The sequence below is a fragment of the Phyllostomus hastatus genome, unplaced genomic scaffold (assembly GCF_019186645.2).
Source record: "Phyllostomus hastatus isolate PE091 unplaced genomic scaffold, TTU_PhHast_1.1 phas_scaffold_760, whole genome shotgun sequence".
Taxonomy (NCBI): domain Eukaryota; kingdom Metazoa; phylum Chordata; class Mammalia; order Chiroptera; family Phyllostomidae; genus Phyllostomus; species Phyllostomus hastatus.
Window position 1 is genome coordinate 2675585 of NW_025334040.1, and position 17293 is coordinate 2692877.

Sequence of the window (17293 nt, forward strand, 5' to 3'; positions counted from 1 at the left end):
AAATGGAGTCATTTTAACCAAACTGCTAAAATTATTAACATTATGAAAGGTGAGGCATGAGGAAAGACACTTCTTGTTATAACTACCCTGGAAACTTAAATTTTTTTAACCTTCCAGTCCTGAGTAAATGTATATATTTCTATACATCAACTTCATCAACTTTACAGTCCTGTGTCAACACCTGGATATACATCTGGACCTCCAGGTAACACTCTAATTACCCCCTGGAGGACTCATTTATCCAGACCACCTGATTGCCCCTTAAAGGACTCACAAATACAGCCCTGGCTGGAGTGGCTCAGTGCATTGAGTGCCAGCCTGCAAACCAAAGGGTCACCAGTTCAATTCCTAGTCAGGGCACACGCCCAGGTTGTGGACCAGGCCCCCAGTGGGCGGCACACAAGAGGCAACCACACATTGATGTTTCTCTCCCTCTCTTTCACTCTGTCTAAAATAAATAAATACAATTTTTTAAAAAAGGACTCACATATATATCCACTTGACATCCATACCTAGACCACTGGGATGTTACCAGACCTTCTCACGCTCATCTTTCTGGACCATGTGGCATCTAATGTCCTAACTTCCCATCATCTGACTGATAACTATCCTGGATCAGTCCTAGGGCTAAGAATGAAGGACTGATAATTCTCAGGAAGTACTTTTTGTCATAACGACTTTTCCTTCTCTTTGGAACATTCCTAGGTTTTTGCCTAACTGTATTTTTAGTTTACAAATTCTAAGACCCTTGAATAAATCTCTATCATTTACTTCTAGCAAAGCCTCAAGATTCTTTTTGAATATGTTTATTAATTATAAATTAAAGAAATAAAATCCAAAATTTTCTAAGTTCATGGGTATCTTTTCTAAAAGACGTATATTAGAAAGTCTTTTTCTTCTCACGGCCAATTTTATCTAACAAAGACAGTCTTCTTTCAGGAAAAATACTCCTTAAGGTTGGGGATAGTTTCCGTCAATTTTGATACCTAGCACACTCTGTTAGACCCTGTTCCTGCAGTAAGACCTGCACAGTAACTGAGAAATGTCACTGTGTTTATCTGAAGCAACGGAGGCTCACAGTAACTGAGAAATGTCACTGTATTTAACTGAAGCAACAGAGGCTCACTAAAGCTTTGCCTTACGTGATTGTTGCATTCCTCTTCTTCCTCATCGCAGTCTAGACCCTGATGGGCAATCTCGGTAGTGCTATCCTCCTGAAAGAGATTGTTCTCCAAATCGGACACTCTGGTAGCCTCAGTTGTGACTTTTACTTTCATGCTATGAAAGCCAGTTGACACCATTCCCACTTGCAGGTTTATAGGCTCCCCCTCAAACAGCAGTAAGTGTGAGTTTACCCCTTCTTTAAAACCAGGGGGCTGGTAATCATGTGGGGTCACTGTAAAATAAAAAGGGCAGAAAACCAAGAAAACTGAGTTTCAACAGAACAAATCAGATTAATCTTTCATGTGTAGAAACAGACATCTTTTTCTGATGCTTACAAAATCCTTCTATTTACATAAAATATTACTTCAACACTTAAGAAGGAATTTGACTAGAGGTCTCTACCTACCTGCATTATAGTAGTGGAGTTTCATAGTAAGTATAACATCATTAGGAAGGGGACCAAGGTTCTGCATTAGCATATACAATTTACGGATCAGCAGAGTACTGGCTTTCTTAATATCTTCACTCTTTGTCCCACTTTCAAAGCTTGTATTACTGCTATAATCACATAGAAAAACAGCATATTTTTCAATCATATACAATACTGAAGAATATATATATGTATATATATATTTAGAGGGGGTAAGGGAGAGAGAGATAAAGAGAAACATCGATGTGAGAAAGAAACATCGATCATTTGCCTCTTTCACACACCCAGACTGGGGACCAAACCCACAACCTAGGCATGTGCCCTTACCAGGAATCAAACCAGTGACCTTTCACTTTGCAGGATGATGCCCAACCAAGCCACACTGGTCAGGGCCAAAACTTTTTATTATGTGATCAAATAAATATAAATTAAACATCAGGACACTCTTGAGACTATTTTTAGAATGTAAATTTGAGATTATACTTTTTGCAATGTATACACAAAGGACTTCTTATATAGCAAGTTCCCTTGAGGTATTTTCAATAGGACCTTATTTTTTAAAATCTGATTTACAAGTAGCCATATACTGTAATGGTGAGAACAATGGATTTAGAATTAGGGGACTTGACATTTAATATTGGCTCTGCTAACCAGCTGAATGACCTTGATCAAGTCACTTAGACACTCTAGGTGAGTTAGCTCATTTGTAAGATAAGCTTACAACACATTTCTAAACCCCTTCAAGTGTAAAATCAATCATCAGCTCTGAGCCTTTCTATCATCTGGGTATCTCTCAGAAGTTTTCCCTCTTTACTCATACATGGGTTATGACAATGACTACTCTTGTCCACATGGAAAAACATTCTCCACATCACTGCTGAAATAATACTCCTAACAGGAAAATCTGCTCGTGTCACTCTCTTGCTTAAAATTCTTCTATTACATCCATCACTTTTGAGAATTTCAAGTACTCAAAAGTGCATCACTTTTGATTGAGAATTTCAATCAAATTTGAGAATGGTGTGTGTACAATGCTTTTCATGACCAGCCATGCCCTTACCTGCACCTTCATTTGCACTTGCTACCCAGTTACTTCTAATCCATGTGCATTTGCACTTTGCTTTATTGTACTTTTCCCACTTCTCTTCCTGACTCTCCCAAATTCATCCTTTCACGTGCAGCTCATGTGTCACCTCGTCAAGAATGTCTTCCCCAATGACCCTATACCTCACCCTTGTTTATAACTGTTTGTATGTCCTCCTCTAGACTATGAATAGCTATACTTTGCATCTCTACAACTAAGTTTGGTGCCCAGCAACATAAGTATACAATAAACATGTTGAATTAAGAAATGAATGAATAATTTGGACTAAATTACCTTCCAACTCTAAACATTCTTTCTTTTTCTCCAAAATTTTCTTCTCCAATTAGTCTCACATTTGAGTAGTTTCCAGAAAAAGGTATAATTATAATATATTTGCACAATGCCTTTCACATAGTAAGCACTCAATACTGAAAAATAATCCTAAATCACTGAACTACTGGAGGCAGTGTGAATCCATAAAACAAACATAATTAAGTAAATACATTTGTCCCTATTTCAGTTTTGAACCACCTCAAGTTTTGTCTACCAGGATTTAACCAATTTCAAACAGGTAACCAGACACAGCCATGTAGCCCATGATCCCATGGGCTATCCTTCAGTATACATTATATTTATGTAAAATCATATTCAGATTGGCAATTCAACTTGAATATGAGTGCAAAAGAATCATATTCAAGACTCCCTTGCACTTTTTTAAAAGGGAAATTATCCCTGGCTGGTGTAGCTCAGTGGATTGAGCACAGGCTGCGAACCAAAGTGTCGCAGGTTCGATTCCCAGTCAGGGCACATGCCTGAGTTGCAGGCCATGGCCCCCAGCAACCACACATTGATGTTTCTGTCTCTCTCTTTCTCCCCCCTTCCCTCTCTAAAAGATAAATAAATAAAATCTTTAAAAAAAAAGGGAAATTATCTTTACCATGGAAGAGGTGATACGGTAATTTTATATGATGATCATTTAAACAAGTGTAGACCTTCAGTTTCTAGGAAATGAGTAATGTGTATTGCCTTCTCTCCTTCTTAGTAGCTGAAAGATTTGGACATTTGTTTTACTGCTCACCTCTTGACATATATGCCTTCGTAACAAGAGAGATTGCTCTCATTGTCAGTAGTATTTGCATTTGAATTTTAGAGAATATAGGGCAACTGTTTTATGGAAGAGAATATGTATTAAAAGTGCTGAATAATCTGTAAAGTGCTACACAAATGTTAGCTAATGATGGTTAATATTTAGTTCTCATTCCTAGAACTTCCTCTTTACATCCTAGTGCCTTTTGTAAGTTTTACAAATGAAAAAAATAATTAAGGAAGTAAATCTTGGAGAGAAATCCTCAAACTTGAAGTAAATGATAAAACAGAGCTAATAGTATGGAAAATAGAGAATTAGGCCACATTTCTCATCAGAGAGACATTCCTTTCAGGGAAACTCATCCCCCTGACATGGAGTCCTCTATTACCCAGCACTTTTCACCATCATCCACACCCTCCACTTCTATTCTACCTCATCAGGAATATTTAGCTCTATCTGAACCCAAAAGCCCCTGGAAGGAAAATGAATGTTGTTCTTCAATAGAACATCTCCATCTGCACTAAGGTCCTTCTGAAGCAAATGTCCTGTCTTTGCTATTTAACCCACTAGTATATCTAAACCTTGGAATTTTAGACTTAATAGAAAAGTGCAATGCTTTCCAGTCATTGCCATACTGGGACACACATAGAAAATTATATCTGTATGACATACTGAGGTAAGCAGATGAGAATGATTATATCTATAAGCAAATGTTGCAGGGGTTTCATCTATCCTGAGTTCAGTCTGGCTATACTGAGGGCAGAGAGGATCTATATCTTGGCATAGCAATGGAGAAATTTTCGTTAAGTGAATAGATAGAGCCTACAGAGTTCTTCAATCAATGCTATGTAGACAGCCTCATTAATATAATCTCTACTGCTGTGTTGTTTACCAACCACCATTGCCTTCAAGGACCATTACCAATATCACCACCACTAGGCACCGTTTACTGTATATTTATTAAGTGCCAGGCATGAGCAAAGCATTATTTTTGCATTATAACTTAATAATCACAACCATAAGAAGTAGATATAATTTTTTAAAATTTTATTTATTTATTTTTAGAGAGAGGGGAAAAGAAGGAGCAAGAGAGGGAGAGGAATATCAATGTGTGGTTCCCTCTCATGTGCCCCATATTGGGGACCTGGCCTGCAACCCAGGCATGTGCCCTGACTGGGAACTGAACTGGCAACCCTTTGGTTTGCAGCCAGCACTCAATCCACTGAGCTACACCAGCCAGGGCAGAAATAGATACTATTAACTCCACTGTGGAGATGAGAATACTAATATTTAGGGAAGTTGAGTAATTTGTCCAATGTTATATAACCAGTTATAGTCAGAATTGGGGTTCCAAGCTGGATCTTTCTGCCTTAGGAATTTGAACTCTTAACCACTAAAAATAACTCCCTTTAAACCCTACTAACATACCTATGAGAAAAAGAGGAAAGAAGCAAAGGAAGACCCTAGTCCCACGAGAAATTTAAACAATTATCACAATCCCTTTTTTAACAGTGTTGTGGGGGTTTTTTTTGTAGGATTGTTGGGAAAGTTACAAAGGAAGTATAAGGCCTATCTTTGGCCTCAAAAGGCTTATGTTCAATCATATATATTTCTCATGTTCATTAAACAATTAGATTTACCTGTCAAAATCCATAGTGGCTCCTTCATTTGTGTATTTGAATTTGAACTGGTATATCTCAGTCACTTTCTAGAAACATCAAAAGAAATAGAGAAACTACTTTAAAAAAGAAATCCTTTGAGAAGTACAGATTAGTAGTTACAAAATAGCCATGAGAATATAAAGTACAACATATGAAATATAGTCAATAATACTGTAATAACTATGTATGGTGCCAAGTGGGTACTGGAAATATTGGGGGGAACACTTTGTAAAGTATATGATTGTCTAACCACTATGCTGTATACCTGAAACTAATACAAAATAATATTGAACGTAAACTATAATTGAAAAATTAAAAATATATTAAAAAGGAATCCAGAATCTTCTCTGATAATAGATAAGAAACATTTTCATTGCATATCTACTATACTTCCTACTTACCTGTTTATTTCACAGCATTACATTATTCAGGAGTAATATTTGCAGATACAGAGAGAACAATTTTTCTCTTCCATGCTAAAAATGAGCTAGATGGCAAGTGCTATTGCTACCATTCTAAAGCTGGGAAAACTAAGGCACAGAGTCAAGTATATGGCCCAGCATAGGTAAAATGAGAGTAGAACAGGCTGAGAAATCATTCCTGTAACAGGTATTTGCTGAACTTTGTCTCAGGCACTAAAGTCACAGTGGTGAACATGACAGAACGGTCCTTGTTTTTGTGGAATATACAGCCTTGTGGGAGAGACAGTCAATAACTAGGTAAACAAATAAAATAATTTCAGGTAGTAATAAGTGCTGTGAACCTTACGAAGCTGTGCACAGAGTACAGAAGGGGAGAGGTGCTCATTTGGTTTGGAAGGCCCAAGAAAGGCCTTGCTAAAGAGGTCATGTTTGACCCGAGCCTCAGTGACAAGCGGGGTTGGTCATGTGCACACCTGGGGGAGACAGGGTGTCACAGGCAGAGGTTACAGCAATACAAAGGCTCTAAACCAGGAAAGAAAGTCTCTTCCAGGTTCAGAGAGGAGGCTGAGTGACTGGCAATGAGTGAGCAAAGGGGAGAGTGCAGGAGATGAGGTTGCAGAGGAAGTTTCCGAGCCTTGTTGGCCACAGGAAAGGGTTTAGATTTTATTCTAAGTATACCAGAGTCCACTGAAGGGTTTTAAACATGGGAGGGATTTGCATTTTTAAAGATCACCCTGGGTATTTTAATAGTGCGGAGGGGAAGAAGTGAAAACCATGAGAGCAATTAAGAAGCTACTGCAGTAATTCAGGGAAGACTAAAATGACAATAGGAAAACTGGAAAAATTAGAAAAGGAACTAGAGTCTATGCTGTCAGGTCTTGGTTTTTTGTTTTAGTTGTTTTTTTTTTTTTGGACCTGCACTAAAAACTAGGTACTATCACTCTATGCTTTCCTCACTATTAAAAAAGCTAGAAATAAAGAAGAGCAAATTTCCTCAGGAGAGATGTACTCCATTTAAAATAAAACAATCGTCTTAACAGTTGAAGCAAACGTTTGACCCAAATACACTATAGTATGTCCACAGAGCTGGAGAAGGTGTTAAAGACAGGCAAAAGGTGTGAGTTTATGTCAGAACACAAAAAATACCCTTCATTCATCTGTTTCATTATTTCTGCCTTGACAATGTGGGAATGAAGGTATTAGAATGATCAGAAAAAGTCTCAGTGTTTTTGTTACTTTTCTCTGTTAGAAGATTTGGTATCCCATTAACCACAAGTGACCAGGTCCTAGGGAAATTAGCTTATCTGCTTGAATTCAAAAAAGACTGATTTGTAATGGAGTTAATTTTAATAGAGAAAAAATATTTTCCTAGCAAGATGGTCTACCTGAGAAATCAAACCAAGTTCAGAAGGCTCTTTTGTAAGGATAGTCAACCCTCTTTATCTGTGGGCTCCACATCTGCAGATTCAGCAAACCATGGCTCAAAAATATTTCGACAAAATACACGATATCGTTGCTGACATGCACTATGTAATCAGGACTACAATGGCTGCATCTGTACTGAATATGTACAGACATTTTTCTTGCCATTATTCTGTAAACAATACAGTATAACAATTATTTACATAGCACTTACACTGTATTAGGCACCATGTCATCTATAAATGATTTAAAGTTTACAGGAGAGTGTGCATAGGTTATATGCAAACACCACACCACTTTATATGAAGAACTTGAGCATCTGCAGATTTTGGTACTCACGGGGGTCCTGGAACCAATCCCCAGAGGATACTGAGGAACCACTGTACAACAGGAGAGGCATGTGAGACTAGAGGTGCCTACAGAAACACCTTCACTTCGGACATGCTAGTTACCAGCATCCTCTCTCTGCTGACGGTGGGTGTAATTTCTCTGCCAAACAAACAATGTCTATTCTTCCCGGCTGCCCATGTTTCCCAGCCAACACTAGCTTTGATGCTCAGAGCTATCTCTTATTTTTTAAATTGTATCAAAATTAGATCCTTTAGTAATTGATAATTTTAACAGTTTATTATTTGGTCCCTGAAACAATAAAAGATTTTTAAAAAATATTTTACTTATTTATTTTTATAGAGGGGAAGTGAGGGAGGAAGAGAGAGAGAGAAACATCAATGTGTGGTTGCCTCTCACGTGGCCCCCACTGTGGACCTGGCCTGCAACCCAGGCATGTGCCCTGACTGGGAATCGAACCTGTGACTCTTTGGTTTGCAGCCTGCGCTCAATCCACTGAGCTATGCCAGCCAGGGCTAATAAAAGATTTGTTTGGCCCTGCCTGGTGTGGCTCAGTTGGTTGGACCATCATCCCATACCAAAAGGTTGTGAGTTCGATTCCCATGCAGGGCACATGCCTATGCTGCAGGTTCACCAGTTGATGTTTCTCTCTCACACCAATGTTTCTGTCCCTCTCTCTCTCTTCCCTTCCCCTGTCTCTAAAATCAATAAGCAAATAAGCATGTCCCTGGATGAGGACATAAAAAAAATTATGTTTGTAATTGTTTTACATGAGAGCTAATCCTTAATAACTTCAATCTGACTGATTGATCAAGGAAGGTATATTTACAGCAGGCGCTAGTCTCTTAACACCTCATAAAATGTTCTGCTTTTTAGATTAGTGTGTTGCCTAATAAAAATGACCCTTTAAACTACTTATCAATGGCTTCTATTAATCACACTGAATACATCTATACAGACCAAAGCAATGGTAACATATACAGCCTTTCCATCTCCCACCACATTCCAATCCATTGGCAAAAAATAGAACTTTTTGGATCTATCTTCACAACATATCCCAAGTCTATCTGATTCTCTTATCCTCACTGCTATTGCCCTATCCACACCACCACCACCTCTCTCTATTTGATCTGCTTGTTTCCAAACTACTCCTCCTATAATTCATTCTTTGTTCTAAAGACCAAAAGAGTTTTTGAAAATACAAATCAGACAAGATTACTTTTTTGCTTAAAACTCCCAATGGTTTCCCACTGCCCTTAGAATAAAACCAGAACTGATCTTGGTCCACAAGGCCTTACTCATTCATCCCCTCCTGCCTACCTCTCTGATCCTATCCCCTGCCTCTTCCCCTCCCACTAACCTAAGTTCCAGGCTCAGGACAGCCTCCTGGTCTACAAACACACAAGGGTCTTCCTGCCTTAGGACCTTTGCACAGCAGTACTCTGGAACATGCTGTCTTCAGCTGACGATAATGATAATGTTTGGGCACTGCTCTAAATTCTTTACATCTCTTCATTCTTATGTAGCAACATCCTGAGATAGGTATTGTTATCCTAGATGAAGCTAGTCAAGTGCTAGAGCTGGGATTTGACTCCAGCACCTGCAATGTTAACTACAGTGCTACTCTGCCATCAAATGCCATTGCCTCTCACAGACCTGCAGAGGCTGATTCCTCGGCTGTTTGGTCTCAGCTCAAACAGTGATCTCTGAGGGAGGCCTTCCATGGACGTCCTCCTATCCCTTCTCCTCTATGCACCACTTCAGCACTCCCCAGCATACTACCCTCTTTCATTTTCTCACAGCATTATGACTACCTGAAATTCACTTGCTAATCTTTACGTACTTGTGTATTACTTATACTCCCTCATTAGAATTAAGCTCCCTTAGAGCAGGTACCATGTCTATTCCATTAACTCCTGTGTTTTTATATCTTGAACAGTGCTAGGCACATTGAAAATCCAATTAATAGTTGCTGAATGAAGAAACAGTAAGCCAAGATAGTCTTTATACCTAATTAGGATTTCAACAGGATTTTTAAAAAATTTAAGACTGCCCTGACTGGTGTAGCTCAGTGGATTGAGTGCTGGCCTGTGAACCAAAAGGTCACTGGCTCAATTCCTGGTCAAGGCACATGCCTGGATTGCAGGACAGGTCCCCAGTTAGGGGACTGCTAGAGGCAGGCAACGAATGTTTCTCTCTCATACCCCTCTCTTTCTGCCTGCCTTCCCCTTTCTCCAAAAATAAATAAATAAAATCTTTTAAAAAGTTTTAAGACAAAATTTCTAAAAGCGTATTGTGGCTAGAAACAGGAACCATCTAAAGTTCAGTTCCTGAAGCAGTCTATTAAAAGTGGGTGTTGCACCCCCTCCAACAGGCACAAAGGTACAGAGGGTGAAAGAGTAAGAACTATATCCCTACAATATTCATATACAGTACTTCTTTATGGGCCTACCATACACTGGGTTATATAAATCTTTCCTTAACATATTTATACTTTGGCTTACAGTTCTTACTAATGCCCTCCACACATTTTGTCGTGTGTTTCTATAGAAAAGCTACACTGTCTTCACTATTTTAGTTACTTTTGTCAGTTCATCTCAAAACTTCAAGTGGAGAAGCACCACAATTTCATGCAATTCTCGAAACTCCTGTTGGCTCTTGGACTGGGTAAACACTTTATTTAACATATAGGTTCCCAATTGTACCGTGACAGACTCTTCAGGGGTATGCTACAAATTTAATCCATGCGTACAATGTATTTTTACTTCAGGTAAATATTAATATTGTTATTGTTTGTGAAGTTTTGTTTAGGGGAGGATATACTTCTACAGATATGGGTCAAGAAACATGGCACGATATCGGATAAATGCCAAAGAAACACTGTACTTATGTGAGAATGGTGTTTTGTGAGTGTATAAAAGAATGAGATCAGTGAGGCAAATGATTTTATTAATGACTTGATGTTAACAGCAACCATAAAATAGAGTAACCCATGGATACTTTCAGGCACTAAGAACATTGCTATACCATAACTACACTGTAATTATTGCTGACTTGTTCAGGGTCCTTTTGAGTCTTCAAATGCCCTCAAACATGCCACCAAATTTTCTACTACTCAAAAGTATGCCATGAAAACAGAGAGGTTAATAATCACTGCAATAGGAAAGAATATATAAGTATTCAAAATATTTTTTCAGGGCCCTAAATGATAGCTCAGAACTTATCATATAATAAGGAATAAGGTTTTGTTTCTTAACTTCATTATTATATATATATGTATCTGTCCAGAAAAAGTCCAGTCATTGTTAATATAATGAAAATAGCTTGTACATCAATGTAACTTGGCAGACAAGGAGAGTGACTGGAATGTGCATGTGTGAACAATGATGACTTCACTGTACTAGTCAGTGGGGGTGGTAGATGATGTTGAATAAGCATGTGTACTGTGTGGCCATCACATTCAAAATGACTGAGTGAGTAAAGCAATGAATCTGCATCAAACTTTGTGTTAAGTTTGAACATTCCTCCGCAAAAACTATTGGGATGATTTAGTAGGCCACAGCTATGGGTGACTGGTGATTGGGAACTTCATCATGACAACACACCTGATAATGCATCATGTCTCCTGCAGAGTTTTTTGGTGAAACACTAAATCACTCAAGAGACTCAGCCCCCCTACAGCCTACCTAGATTTGGTGCCCTGCGACTTCTGGCTTCTCCCAAAACTAAAATCACCTTTGAAGGGGAAGAGATTTCAGACCGTTGATGACACAGGGAAATATGACAGGGAAGCTGATGGCAATTGGGAGAACCGTGTGAGGTCCCAAGGTGCCTACTTTGAAGAAGACTGAGGGTCATTGTCCTATGTACAGTGTTTCTTGTATCTTGTATCTTCTTCCATAAATGTCTCTATTTTTCATATTACATGGTTGGATACCTTCTGGACTATCGATAGATAGATAGATAGATATAGATTTAGATATATAAAATGCATGTAGCAAAACTCATTTAATAGCTTTCTTCCCACTTTGTAAGCTTTGTCTGCAGTTAGCCTAATTTGCTTAACATTTCACTACCTCAAAATCATTGGTTTCAGAGTGATTTTGCATGCATAAGAATGTAATAATTTATTGCAGCGAGGAAGGGACCAATTTATTAACAATTTATCAGGAGGGTTTCATTTGGGAAACTTCCCCTTAAACCTATGGGGGGGGGGAAGCATTCTGATGTTACACAAGCAACAAAGACAAAGAGAGGTAGTTTGGCATTCAGGAATTGTTAACTATCTGTATGTACCAGTTTTTCTTCCACCTTGCTCAAAAAGCTATCTATAATCTTGCCAAGAAAAAATATTAAAGACTAAAAATTCTTAATTTAGTCTTGAATGCGACTAATTTGGCTAAATCCATTGGCTTAGAGAAGGAAAATTGAAAGCAAAGGAAAGGGAAAAGAAAGCTAGGAAGAAAATAAAAAGAATAGAATAAGAAGAATGGAAGTCTTCTCCCTCCATTTCTATGCCACAGCCACAGCTTCCATTCGAAACATCACAAGGATATATACAATATTCCCTTTGGGAGACAGAAAAAAAGATAGACTCTTGTTCTCAAGAATTTACAATGTGGTTGGGAAGATAAAGTGTTCTACATGAATCAACTGAGAGTGTTAAATTGCAGGGTCCTGATGAAAAAGGAATTTAGAAAAGAAAGAAATTGATGTGAATGGAATAGGCAAAGAGGCTTCCATGAAATATTTGGACATAAATTGGCCCTGAGTATGAGTAGAATTCAATAAGTGAGGGAAGAAATTTTAAAAAAGAGGCAAAGAGGTAAAGCTCTGAAAATCTATGAAAAGGCCCAAAAGGGGAGAATTTAGCTGGGGAAAAAAAAGTTTAGAATTATGCCATATCTTCCCAAAGGCCACAAACAGAAAAGATTCACAATCAGTTAAAATATATAAAATGTGATTTTATACAAGCAGAGATTCTTAATGTTAACATGTTAGAGAATAGGCTCAATGCTTTTTTTTCAATGCTCCTAAGTTGTTTTTTAAATCTCATAATAAAAATTTGGTGAAGTTTTCAATAAAACACTGAAAGAGCTCACTACAAGTTATTTTATTCATATGGTAGTCTAGTAACAAAGTCTATGGCTTCAACTTAGGAAAAATATTTAAATATAATGTACATATACTGCCCATCTCTATGTGTGTTCTTACCTCAGGTTCTTTGGGATTTGCATAAAGCTATTTAAGGAAAAATAAACAGCATTTAGTATCTGAAAGATATTAGATTACTCCGCACAACATACATGTTCAATGTGAAGAATTCAATTTGTGTTATATTGAGTACTGAGATAGAGATCTTAAGATATATAGTTCAAGCTAGAAATGGAACAAGATCATTTTGTAAACACAGTCTTCAGAGTATTCTGTAAACACTGACTATAAGGAAATTGATAACCAGGTATTTATGATCACTGAGCTATAAATAAATTCTAAATAATTTCTTTCTTTTCTTAATTACATTCACCATGTTATACACAGAAGTATCTAGAACTTCAAGAGAGTCTACAAAACTTCAATCTGTAAAGTAACTCAAAAAAATGAAATCCTGAGAGCCAACAGATGAAGCAGAGAGCATATTCTATATATTTTCCCATGCATTATAATATACCAAGGAAATACATAGTTTGTGATATTTTATTAAAACTTCTGATAGATTCTATTTTTAAAAATTCTAAAATATCACAGGACAGATAAAGAAATTCAAGAGGGTAGAAGAAGAGTACCGTTTTAATATTTCACTTGCCAAAAGACAATGAAGCAGAGGTAGAGGCTGGGCCTTTAAATGTGTACTTACTGTAAGTACTGCCACATGTAGCTTAAAGAGAAAAAAAACATTGTTACATTTTATATACTTGCACCTATATTATTGTTATTTTAATTAAAGGCTAATTAAAATCTTGTTTTAGAGAGGTTTCAGAGATTTGAGTAGAAAAAAATATGCAGAAGACCAGAAAAAGGATTACTAATTCTTCATTCAAGTGTGTGCCTACTACACACCCAGGGTTCTGTTGGGGAGAGGAGGGATAAGAAAAAGGAAATAACTATCCTTATTCTCTATAAGTTATATCATAGTTTGGGAGGTAAAGGATATAAAAATAATTTATTATTACTAATAATTAAATATGACACAAGTATTTTTAAAAATGTGCCTTTTGAAACTAATCTAATAAAGTAAAAAATATTAAGTCTGATATAAATCTATAAAACCCTTGCTCTCCCTACATATACACATTACTATAAACAGAGTCTCTCTGCTTGAATATATAGATATACAAATAGAGATATAATAAAGCCTATGATAAATTTTTTTTAAAACTAGAATACAAATGAGAAAATTTTAGGACCACAGTTTCATAACAAATTATTCCTCTATTTCAACCAAAGGACTAAAACTTTAGTGACACTGTGTGGCTACTTTGGTTACTGCATACACTGGTTTTAAGACTACACAGTGCAAACTCTATTTTATATTAACTATTTAATTAAAAGTTCATTCATTCAAAAATAAACACAGCCCCTGAGCAGGAACATGCAGATCAGCAAGGAAGAAATTTTTAAACAAACAAATCACACAGATAGGTGTCAGTTGTGTTAATATACATAAAGAAACAGCAGCACAGGGTGTTTGAGAACATTAAACAGAGAGACAATCTGGGGTGGGGGGGCGGGTGAAGAAAGGCTCCCTGAGGAAGTAAATAGTTAGGCTGAGACCTGAAGGATAAATTGGAGTTGCCAGGTAAAGGGTATAGGGTAGAAAGAGAATTTTCCCAGCAAAAGGGAACAATATGTAGAAAGGTAAAAAGCACTCGTCATGTTCTAGATTCTGTGTGGCTTGAATACAGTGGGCATGGTGAGAGTGACACCTTTAAAAAGCAGCTGGAGAGTCTATTGTACTGGCCTTGTAGATCATGTGACAGATTCTGAATTTTGTTTTAAAAGCCATTGGAGATTTTCAGGCAAAAGAATGACATGATCAGACTCAGATTTCTGTCAGGCACAGAATAGGCAAGGGAAGAAAAAGGGAGAAAAGGAGAGAGGGAGGGAGGGAAGGACAAGGGAGAGAGGGATGAAGAAAGAACACTTACATAGTGCTTATTATATGCCAGAAATTCTTCTAAACGTTTTAGATCAGTGTTTCTCAAAGTATGGTCCCTAGACCATCAGTTTCAGCATCACCTGGAATGTGTCTGAAATGCAAATTCTCAAATCAAAAATTTTGGGGTAGAGCTTATCAATATGTTTTAAAAGACTTCCAGGTGATTCTGATGCAAGCTAATATTTGAAAACCACTGCTTTAGATTAACTCATTTAATTCTTAACCTAAGAGCTAAGTTCTACTATTATCCCCATTTTATATGTAAAGAAACTAGGGTACAAAGAGGTAGATTACTTGTCCAAGGCCACACAGGTATTAAGAGTGTGGACAGAAAAAAGGGGTTCCACAGAAATTAACCTTGCAGTATGATCTGATTATAAATTCCTAGCTGGGCAGCTCAAGGTGGGGAGGTATACTCCAGACATAGAACTTTTTTAGGAAAAGGTTTATCTTTGCCTTCAGCAAGCCCTGTCCATTGTTTCTATGTATCTAGGGTTAACACACCTTTGAAATAACCACCCTCAGGAGAGCATATAATCTTACTAACTATCCTGTAATCCAATCCCTACTTTGCTTTCTCCCACCATCACGTAACCTTCCTTAGCTCCCTCCTTAATCTCAAATGCATAAAAGAAACTGCTAAACAAAAATAAAAACAAATTAAACAAACAACTAGAACAGGAACAGAACCACAGAAATGGAGATCACATGGAGGGTTATCAACAGGGGAGTGGGAGGGGGAGAGAGGGGGAAAAGGTACAGAGAATAAGTAGCCTAGATGGTAGGTAGAAAATAGACAGGGGGAGGGTAAGAATAGTATGGGAAATGTAGAATCCAAAGAACTTACAAGTATGACACATGGACATTATCTAAAGGGGGGGAAATGTGGGTGGGAGGGGGTGTACAGGGTGGAGGAGAGTGAAGGGGGGGAGTGGGACAACTGTAATAGCATAATCAATAAAATATTATTTTTAAAAAACTGTTATTCTTAGGAGTATCAAATAAACTCATAAATTTTTTCTACAGATTTGGATGTTTTTATATCCACAAGTGGCAAAACTGGGATTCACTTAAGACTTTTATTTCAAAACTCAAGGTCTTAACTATATTGTCTGCCCCTCAATGATGGACACCCAGGAAGTGCTGCTAAATAAATGGATGAAGAAGAATGAATGGCACTATTTGGCATGCTGGTGATGACCTTCTCTCCCTCTCAACCATCCAAATTCTAAGGGCCTTCTATGCTCAAAAGTCATTTTCTCCCAAAGATCTCCCTCTTGCCCCTCATTGGATAGAACCCTTCCTTTTCCATACTGCCACTGCACACATTCCTTTGGCATGCATCACTTTCTAATGAGTATTATAGTACTTATATTATGATAGAGGTGATAGTTAAAATATGAAATAAAAAAAACACAGTATTTAACAGCCCGATGTGGCACAGGTATTGACTAATCAAGAGGATGCAAACTTAGCCCTGAGTCTGGGTTTCTGGAAGCTCCCCTGGGCCAGGTTGTTAACCTTTTAGCTGCTAGATTATAAAGCTTACAGGGGAGATCCCAAAAGAGCTGCTAGTGGAGTGAGGGGGAAGCCATTATGGGAGTCATTCAGGGTCTCAGAGAAGCAGTTATTTACCACCTGATACAGAGATTTTAACAACAGGTACAGCAAGGCCAGTGTGAAACAACTGATCACCAGCCATGCATATGAATATCATTTATCTTCTGCCATGGTCTATAAACTCTTTAAGTGCACAATCCCATATCTGTTTTATTTTTGTATCCCACAGTTCCCCAGGTCAGTGTTGAATAAATCACAAATAATAACTGTTCACTGAAAGAGGAAATGTATGTATGCAACTAAATAATCCAGTGTAAGACTTACTCACTTCAAGATTTCTTAAAGAAATAGAAATTGAGAAGGAGTAAAAAGAAGACAGAGATAAAGTGGGGGAAGCAGTGACAGAAAGTGTGTGTGTGTATCTTTTCTCTTCAACTAGGACCAGACTTCCATTTTTATGCCCTTTGTAGCTATCTTGGGCAGCAAGAAAGATTTGATGCACTTAAAATTTGAGCTGCATTTCTAAAAATTTGAGCTACAACACTAGGTATTTTGAGGAAACAGGTTATACATATGCACCAAATAAAATTAATAAAATAACACAAAAATGGATTATCTGAGTTCATTTTTGCCTTTTATATCTGCCAATTAAATCACCACTATTTTCAACATGTTCAGTGTGCTAAACGACAGATTCTTGTCTCCTGTCTCCCACATCCTGTGGATCTCTTCCAGTGACTTCAGAGGAAACTCTGTGGTCAAAAGATATGAGTACAGAAAAGTGAAAACTGAGGGTTTCATTTCTAATTGATGTAAATGAGACATCAATGGGACAATAAAGACATAAAATAAAAAGAGACTGGTTTATGAATGCAAATGCCAGCACTGATATACCGTTAAAACACGAAAGCGAAATAAAGGCTAAACTTTTTTTAAGGGATAAAAGATGAGTCTTT

The 17293-nt window shown here is 37.5% G+C and overlaps 1 protein-coding gene across 1 annotated transcript in view; it reads right to left on the minus strand.

Annotated features, from left to right (window-relative positions):
• The window catches only part of HORMAD2 (HORMA domain containing 2), an 83541-nt gene that overhangs the window by 48183 nt on the left and 18065 nt on the right, over window positions 1-17293 (minus strand). Inside the window, exons 6-10 of the mRNA XM_045826884.1 lie at window positions 13476-13496; window positions 12833-12859; window positions 5406-5473; window positions 1571-1722; window positions 1143-1396 (exon numbers count right to left, since the gene is read on the minus strand). Coding sequence (XP_045682840.1) covers window positions 1143-1396; window positions 1571-1722; window positions 5406-5473; window positions 12833-12859; window positions 13476-13496 — 522 coding nt within the window. The remainder of the gene's footprint in view (window positions 1-1142; window positions 1397-1570; window positions 1723-5405; window positions 5474-12832; window positions 12860-13475; window positions 13497-17293) is intronic.